The sequence below is a fragment of the Salvelinus sp. IW2-2015 genome, linkage group LG17 (assembly GCF_002910315.2).
Source record: "Salvelinus sp. IW2-2015 linkage group LG17, ASM291031v2, whole genome shotgun sequence".
In the NCBI taxonomy this organism is placed as follows: domain Eukaryota; kingdom Metazoa; phylum Chordata; class Actinopteri; order Salmoniformes; family Salmonidae; genus Salvelinus; species Salvelinus sp. IW2-2015.
Window position 1 is genome coordinate 10,000,203 of NC_036857.1, and position 9,179 is coordinate 10,009,381.

Here is a 9,179-nt window from a genome sequence, read left to right on the forward strand (position 1 = left end):
ATTATCCCCATCTAGTGGCACATTGCAGTTGCTGCACACACAGTAGACAAGAGGAATGATTGTAGTATGAGAGAAAACACAACTCTAGGAAATAAGATGCACTGCTCCTCCCTCTGGTCGAAAGAAGGCATGTTGAAGGTACTGATCAGTTCGTAATACACCTCGATGACTGACCTACAAGGCAATAGGAATATGCTAATACTTTCACAATGCTATTCAAACTTTGATAGCATGTCAAAATGGGACCCAAGTAATAAAAGGGACTCATGACCAAGTGGCCTTATGAATATGATGTGCAAAAGTACTAAGGAACAAATGGAAATTGCATGTTGCCCCTCAAGCTTCACTATTTCATAATGTCACATGTTTACCGTTTAAAAAAGACCCTATGGGGTTTTGAAAGAAAACATGTGCATACACATTAAACAATGAATGATGTGTAATGTTCTGGAGGGTTGACTCTCCATTTGAAGCCCTCTAAACCTAGATGAGTTAGAATGAAAACAGTTAAAACAGAGTATAGTAAATCCAAGCGGTGGCTTGTTCTGCCCCGTCTGGGAGCCTTTAGCTTATGCTAAATGAGCAAATATTGAAGGCACAAAGCAGAATGATTGTATGAGGGGGCACAATGCCACATCTTTCAGCATGTTAAAACACAGTTAAGAGGGCAATTGTATTAAAGTTGAAGTAATGGCACAATGGAATTACTGGGGGAATAGGAACACCCCATGGTTAACATGGAGCAAGACTAAAATTACTGACAGACAAATCAGTTGCAACTTCTGAAAAACATTGGATGTCATCCATTTCATACTAAAATGCGTAGAGAAAAAGGTTCTCAAAAGTGTGTTCTGACAGTGGTTTCAGATTTGCTGAATCACTCTGGTGAGGTGTAGTAGAGCAAAGGGCATATTTAATGTTTGTCAAGGCTGACATTTGGTTGAGAGACAATGTTACATCATTTCCACATTGCCAAAGTGATAAGAAAGATCATTTCCCCTGTCAACCCTGACCTTGTCTTTTCAAAATAAAGTGTAGTAACAGAACAGTTGCTCAAGAAATACAATAGCAAAAGTATAACTTTCCCAAAACATTTATTTGTAATTGAGAATATTTCATAGATGGAGTTGTACATTGATAAGAGAATAAATATCTTAAATAGAGATTTGATATGGGGAAGGGGTATATAATGAACTTTTAGGCTCTGGCTGATATCATGTGACTCATGCCGGTGAAGAAAGACCTCTCTCTCTCAGTCATCAGCTCAAAGTGGAGAGGCTGTTGGCAGAAGTTACACTCCCCTGACGAGTGAGGTTTTAGCTCCAGACCCACCTCCTTCCAGGCCTTCACCAAACGTTCTGTGGCCAGGAACACATTCACATGTAATGGATCACATTTTAGTTGTACTTTATTTAAAATAACATACAAGTAAACACTATAGCAGATACTGACTTGAGTTCTGAATGCAGTCAGCATGGACAGCATGGACAGATTTATCCCACCAAATGGAGGCCATTTTAGCAACATTGAATAAGTTAAAATCATCCAAATCTATTACATGCTAAAAACCACAAACTCATTGGGGCGTGTGCTTACCGACAAAGTACTGCATCATCTGGGGAGTGTGGTGTGGGGTGGGGGCGATGCGGAGGACCTCCTCTCCCCGAGCCACAGTGGGGTAGTTGATGGCCTGCACATAGATGTAGTAGCGAGACATCATAATGTCACACACCTCTGTGTTCTTGGCTGCGTCCGCCACCTGCAACAAGGGGTCAAAGATGAATCCTCAGGTGATAAATTAGAAAATGTTTTCTTTAAGCATGAAATATAACAGCCACTGTTGATAGAATGTCCCTTCTCTTGTTTCCATGGTTTAAAACTTGATTAACAGGCCTGTCTTACACGGACAGGGATGATGTGGCTGGGGCAGTAGACAACAGGCAGGCCCGAGTCCATCAGCATCTGGCGAAGCAGCTTGACGTTCCTCTGGTGTTTCCTGCGCAGCACACGGCCCTCCTCCCCCTTCAGGGTGTGGATGGACTCCCGGGCCCCGGCCAGCAGCATGGGTGGCAGGGAGGTAGTGAAGATGAAGCCTGCTGCGTAGGAGCGCACAMTGTCCACCAGGGCGTTGGTACCGGCGATGTAGCCGCCCACACAGCCAAATGCCTTACCTGGATGGGGGAATGAATATACGAGGTAAGGTATAAACCAGATAAAGATGTTTTAAATTGATCTGATGGTCTGGGTGAGTTAAATATTTGAACATAACAATATTAATTTGAAGGGGGTGGGGGGAGTGTAAGACAATTACCTACAAAGGTGCTATAGCAATGACATCTTATCATTATAAGCTAGCCCCAAGTCATCTTACCAAGAGTTCCTGAGATTATGTCCATCTTGTGCATGACGCCGTCCCTGTCGCCGATGCCGCCTCCCCTGGCCCCATACAAGCCAACAGCATGTACCTCGTCCACAAACGTAATGGCCCCAAACTCATGGGACACGTCACACATCTCATCCAAAGGACACACAGCGCCTAGAAAACAACCACAATACAACCTCCTTTAGATTCCCACAATCAGATTGGATAACAGGCAAGTTTTGTATATGCAGTACACATCAGGAAAAGTGCTTTCTTTACGTATTTTTGGTTCTAATTCTGTCTCTATGTTTACATTTTAAAATAATAATCAAAAATCTGCAACAAAACGTAAACCCACCATCCATGGAGTGCACGGTCTCAAAGGCCACAATCTTGGGGGTGGCAGGGTCAGACTTCTGTAGCAGCTCTCGTAAATGGTTGACGTCGTTGTGACGGAAGATGAACTTCTTGGCCCCGCTGTTCCTTATACCCTGGATCATCGATGCATGGTTCCCTGCATCGGAGTAGATCTCACAACCTGGGAACAGGAAAACATTTTGTTGTTTTTATACAGATCATTTAGAGATAATTTTGTCCATTAGCATGTAATATGATGTAAAGTGGAGAATCAGTCATTTTTTAGCTACTATAGAACATGGAATGAAGAAGTGTATGAAAAACTACTATGTTTGAGTCAGTCGTTTCAGAATCCGTATCAGTACCTGGTAGCATCTTAGCCAGAGTGAATAGCGTGGAGTCATTGGCCACGAAGCAGGAAGTGAAGAGCAGCGCAGCGTCTTTGCCATGCAGGTCGGCCAGCTCGTACTCCAGGTCCACATGGAACTTACTGGTCCCTGAGATGTTCCGTGTTCCTCCAGCTCCTGCACCGTGCTTCTGTAATGTATCCCTAAAGAAAGAGAAGAGGCCTTTGATAAGAAATTGTCTTCTTTTGGAAAACTATGAGTGGACCTCCACATTTCTAAGATAAATAGTGTTATAACTGCATGCCTAAGGCTAGGATCTCTGCCCATCTATTCAACCTCCATTCCATCTTAAACCATAATCCTCCTTAATCAGCCATCTAAATTTCCTGTGACCTGAATGCCCCACACACATGATGGCTTGGTTGACGCGGGGGTGTCGGCTCATGCCCAGGTAGTCGTTGCTGCACCACACAGAAACGTCTCTCTTGATGAGGAGCGACTCAGAGTAGTCGTCTGCCATGGGAAAGGACGTGGCGCGCCGGTTCACTGTCTTAAACACCCGGTAGCTGTGATCCTTTTTCCTGGCATCGATCTTCTTCTCAAAGAACTTGTCGTAGTGGAAGTTGGCAGATGCTGCAAAAATAAATACGATGTGTAAGGTTTTGTGACTGTAGTTTGGATGCAGCCTCTTTCTAAAAATCAGGGGTACCTAAACAATCATTATACAAAAATATAATATGTAGCCCCAGGAAATGTTCCCTCTAATTCTGCTGAGCGCAAACTTGAACGTTGTGAAAATTCTGTGCAACTTCCGGCGCATGTTTACTGTGAACACTGGAGGGTGTGCCAGCTTTAAGTTACAGTTTTAACAGTGACCAAGTAGGCTACTGTGGCTATTTGATCATCATATAGGCTTACCAGAGTGGCCTACAATAAAAAACTATGGAGAAAATGCATCACATAACATTTGAACATGAAAATAGCAGTTATATCATTCAGCCTACAGTAGCAGCCAATGTGTGGTGTTTAAAGATGRAGGGCTTGACATTAACCTGTTTCTCCACTTGTCCTTGAGACAAGGAGGTGACTGAACATTTTGTTGTGTTGTTTGATTCAAGAAACAACTTTACAAAATAAAATAAATTATTATTGCCATACCATTATTACAAAGAATCAGACAAATTATGCCACCCTCTGCCTATTGGCTACTTAGCTTATTCAAATCTGTCTCAAAATACAACACTTCCCCTTTAAGACATAAAAAAAAAATATATCTTTATGTGACTCGCTTTTCAAAGACAGCTGGAAATGTACACGTTTTGTGCTCTTGTAGGAAGCAATAACTCCCACATTGCTACTACAAATTAGCTTTAACTGGGCTAATAACTCACTAACTAGCAAAGAATATGAACAAATGTGCACTTGTGGCTTCAGTACATGGAGCTCTCGCTTTGATCTCATAACAAACGCAACCGCTCATGCTGTAAAACAGTCCAGTTCAAAGTGAATGGCCAACATTTGTTGGCAATGGTCTATTTGCATATAGGCCTACTGCAGCTCTGATTGGTTATGGCGCAGCGGTTTGTGTAGAGTATGGGCCTGAGTGGTGCCTGTCAATACAATAGAATCATAGTCTCCGCTGCATTCTGCCTACAACAAAATATCTTGCAGCGTTAGTTTTGTATACTAAGTCTTGTATAGTTCGTTTTCTTTCAGTATGTTGCATTGAAAGTGGCTAATATTGCGTTGATTCGATCACAATTCCCACAGTAAAGGGAAACGTTGACAGTGTTAATTAACAGGGAAAATGCTAGAAAGTTAAGGGAAGCAGAATCTCGTGCTTCTCTACGCACGCAGCTTAGAAGAAACATTTGCCCTAAGTGTAAGAGGATACATGTGAGCAGGTGCTTACCTTTGGGCAGGTTGTCTTGCAGTAAGTGAGAAACCTTGGGGGGGCGCTGTTTCAGCATGTTCTTCAGGGTGCCTAGGTCAGCCCTGTCAGCGTTGATCAGGTCCACCACAGTGGGATCCACTTGGGACTTCTCTGTATCAGTAAAGGGGGATAAACACTGTTAAAGAGTGATCAACTAGACTCCTTCTATGACACATTTTCACTATGACAAATTCCTTGAAAGGTGACTATCCATAACAAGCTTTATTAACACACACATAACTGACCTCTGCTTACACAACTGAGTGGAGAAGGTCAAAGACAGGTCACATGTTTACCTGTGTGGGCTGTGCTCCTGTCCTGTACGTCCTCTGACAGCTCGATGCAGGCCTCCCTCACCACGCTGGTGTTCTTCTGCACCATCTCAGCCGCCAGGAAGGGGCATTTGGAGCCCACAGGCTGGCCAACAGGGGGCATGGGGTGGCCCGGGGGCAGCTGGACTCCCTTATCTGACTCTACAGCGACAACAAGAGGAGGATTTATATTTGATTAACTTAAATACATTAATCTGTCTTTTATTAAATTATTTAGGCCTATTTGGGCACTGACGAAAATATGAAAATAAAATAAATGCTGTTGAGCATAAATACTGTTGAGTGTAAGATTCTTCACAGCCCTAATAGGTTACATTTATGACTATTCGTATGGGTGAGTTACCAGTCACATTTGCACAGTAATTTGATTAAGAACAATTTGTTTACAAAGAAGCATTGAGCCCTACCATAAGCAAGCCCCAAGCTAGATTAGTAAAATAGCACAACATTGCTCCTCTATGCAAAAAATCCATAACATAGCCCATCTAAAACCATTTATAATAAGTGACTATGGGGAACTAATGTGCTCACCATCGTTTGTTGGTGTGGACACTGAGACTGAAGAGAGGGCTCTGGCCAGAGGGTGTGAGGCCAGGTCCATCATCACAGGGCACTTCAGGGCATAGCCAACCAGGGATGACTTCCCTGCCAGCTGCAGGAAAGCCCGGGGCACCATAGTCAGGAAGGGGCATCGGCGGATAACAGTGTCCATCTTAGACCCTCTGAATCTGGGAAGGGGAAAGGAAGAGACATGTTGGCCTAGCCTATCACTGGAATCAAATAAGATTTCCTTTCGGGTCCCAGATTGACAGCGGATTGGATGGATGGTAGAGCTTGGTGTATTTGGTGAGGCGGTGAAACCTGATCAGCGGAGATCTATTTATATAAGATGGGGTGGGGGGGGTTAGAGAGGGCTACCACACTAAGCTCTGTCTGTGTAGGCTACTTTTGACTATCATCACGGTTTTGATTTTTTTACCTTTATTTAATTAGGCAGGTCAGTTAAGAACAAATTCTTATTTTCAATGACGGCCTAGGAACAGTGGATTAACTGCCTTCTTCATGTGCAGAACAGAATTTTACCTTGCCAGCTCGGGGATTCGATCTTGCAACCTTTCCGTTACTAGTCCAACGTTCTAAACACTAGGCTACCTGCCGCCCCACATGAGATCAAATTAGAATCATCAGGCTTTCATCTCTAGTTGCGCGCCAACTTCAAAACAAAACATGAAAATGAAGAGCAGGAAAATAAAATGAATATTCTAATGAAACAAACACTTTGTCCTAAAACAATCAGTCCTCAAGAGATCTAAAGAGACCAGACATTTAGACAAGACTATATTGTATTATGAATATGAACAACCAAAATATTGCCTATCATGAGCATAAAGATCAATGCCAAGATGTTGAAATTAATAAAAGTCCAAATAGTCTCAGCCATTAAAAATGAACAAACATTCCTTACCTGAAAACATCCCATTCCACTTTGACCGAACAGAAGGAAAATAACTTTCTAAACATGACTGAACAGATACTAAGCTAACCAACAGAGAAGAGTAGATATAAAATGCTCATAGCCCGAGGCATCACTTTCGTTCAGCTTGTAGTCAGCTGCCCTTGACAAGAGGAAAAACAGGAGGGCCACTCAAGAGCCTGTCTGAAACCATGGACAACAACACATAAGACTACAACAGCTGAGAGGATACTTAACAAACAAAAGACAGCACAACCATCTGTCTGTTCAAGTGAATCATTGTAATATAACCTAGGACTACCATCCCATCTATATTTTCCCTCTTTATCAAACCAGGGGCTGGGGGTGGGTCCATGTTGCATCACAGCTCATGTAATGCAAAGACCCACTGACACTGTATGCACAGCCACTGCCAGTCTTTGTTAAATAAGAACTATGGTCTGACTATCTAGCAACAAGTCAGGTGAGGTACATCTACCCTCTTTTTTTCCCAGGAATCATAGCTATACTATAGACCTACTCACTGCTATAAGCAGTCACTGTAAAGGTCATAAGCCAATTAGCTGGGTGCTATATGGCATGATCACTTTGGATTGGTTACCCTATCAAAAAGTGGATAGAGGTCTCTTAGACATACCTACATGAATCAATATTTACCAATGGTCAAAACAAACTCAGTGAAAATGAATAAGATAAAATAATATCTGTGAGCTTCAACATTGATATGATTTGATTGACAAAACTATAGCTTACTTACTTTCAACAAGTGTGCAACAATTTGCAGGCTTCCTTCAAAAAGCAATGCAATTTTGTGGTTAGACAACTTTCTGATCGAACACTAGAAGGTAGCTAGAACCAATCGTTACCTTACTCGGAGCAGATAGAGCATTTTCACACAAACAAAAATCTGAGCCATGCTCTACTTCTAATACCCTTTAATTTGGCAGCGTCCACAGCGTGATAACGTCTCTACTTTCTCTCTGATTAGCAGCGAAAATAGATCAAGGTCAAACTTGTCTGATTATTATCCAGACTGTCTGTGGCTAGCTAACCAGCTAACGTTAGTTGTGGATAACTGATGGAGGATGCGCATGCTACAACAGTCCAGCGAAGCCACTAACTGGCATAAGCAAGCTGGCTAGCTAGCTACCTACTTAAACGGTGCACATTCCGTGCAGTTATTGGTCTTCAAATATCGGTTGTTTACCAATTGAAGTTTCTCTGGTCTCGTTCTCACACTCTGCTTGGTTTTCAACAACACTCTGTCCGATGACGTCGGGAGCTGTTTTACACGCAAGGAGCCACGCCTGCCAAAGGGTCGTCAATAGCTGCTATACCCACTGTCATAAACCCCGCCCATTTCAATTTATCTTCTTAAAATGTTATTTTCAACCTAACCCTAACCACACTGCCAACCGTATTCCTAATCCTAACCTTATATGAATACCAAAAAGCAACAAAAAAATGAGTTTGGGTGCCAATTTTGACTTTGAAATCTGACTTTGTAGTTAGTGTTTCATAATGAAAATGATGTTTCATAAGCACCAAAGATCACTGTCTCCATCTGGTGGCACATACTAGTCATTATATGGTGCTACATATTATTGGTTAAAAACTTTTTCATGACCACATGACAATAGGAAAAATGGTATAGAAAAATGGTACTCACAGAAGGAAACGGGTGGAGGCATTACCTTTGACTAGTGGCCACAAGAAGATGGGTGCACAATTATTAGCAGCTAATGTCTGTATATCACAGTGCCTAAATACACCGACAGGATATGTTTGATGATATCATAGCATTGTCCTCTATGGAAAGTAAAGTCTGCAACACCTCCCTAGAACTGGACCAGTCAATACTTCCATGAGACCAACACAACTTTAGACAATACTTCACCCCTACCTACAGTTGAAGTCGGAAGTTTACAAACACTTAGGTTGGAGTCATTAACACACATTTTTCAACCACTCCACACATTTCTTGATAACAAACTATAGTTTTTGCAAGTCGGTTAAGACATCTACTTTGTGCATGACACATGGCATTTTTCCAAKAATTGTTAACAGATTATTTCACTTATGATTCACTGTATCACAATTCCAGTGGGTCAGAAGTTTATATACACTAAGTTGACTGTGCCTTCAAACAGCTTGGAAAATTCCAGAAAATTATGTCATGGCTTTAGAACCTTCTGATAGGCTAATTGAGTTAATTGACATCATTTGAGTCAATTGTAGGTGTACCTGTCGAAGTATTTCAAGGCCTACCTTCAAACTCAGTGCCTCTGCTTGACATCATGGGAAAATCAAAAGAAATCAGACAAGGCCTCAGAAAAATTGTAGACCTCCACAAGTCTGGTTCATCCTTGGGAGC

General features: G+C 42.1%; 1 protein-coding gene across 4 annotated transcripts; it reads right to left on the minus strand.

The window, feature by feature from the left end:
• Nucleotides 1-1,077: 1,077 nt before the first annotated feature.
• On the minus strand, nt 1,078-8,114 carry LOC111976613 (5-aminolevulinate synthase, non-specific, mitochondrial). 4 transcript variants are annotated; one of them, XM_024005580.2, is made up of 11 exons: nt 8,013-8,114; nt 5,863-6,059; nt 5,296-5,472; nt 4,979-5,110; nt 3,477-3,699; nt 3,085-3,269; nt 2,721-2,900; nt 2,372-2,536; nt 1,903-2,171; nt 1,597-1,759; nt 1,078-1,358 (listed from the first exon to the last, which is right to left on the minus strand). In XM_024005580.2, exons 2-11 carry the CDS (start codon nt 6,041-6,043, stop codon nt 1,198-1,200), a joined length of 1,836 nt encoding a protein of 611 aa, XP_023861348.1. In that variant the 5' UTR covers nt 6,044-6,059; nt 8,013-8,114; the 3' UTR covers nt 1,078-1,197. The 4 variants fall into 4 exon arrangements, with proteins under 4 accessions (XP_023861348.1, XP_023861349.1, XP_023861347.1 ...); XM_024005581.2 differs by having other exon boundaries at nt 7,563-8,082; XM_024005579.2 differs by having other exon boundaries at nt 7,960-8,078.
• Between the last annotated feature and the right edge of the window lie 1,065 nt (nt 8,115-9,179).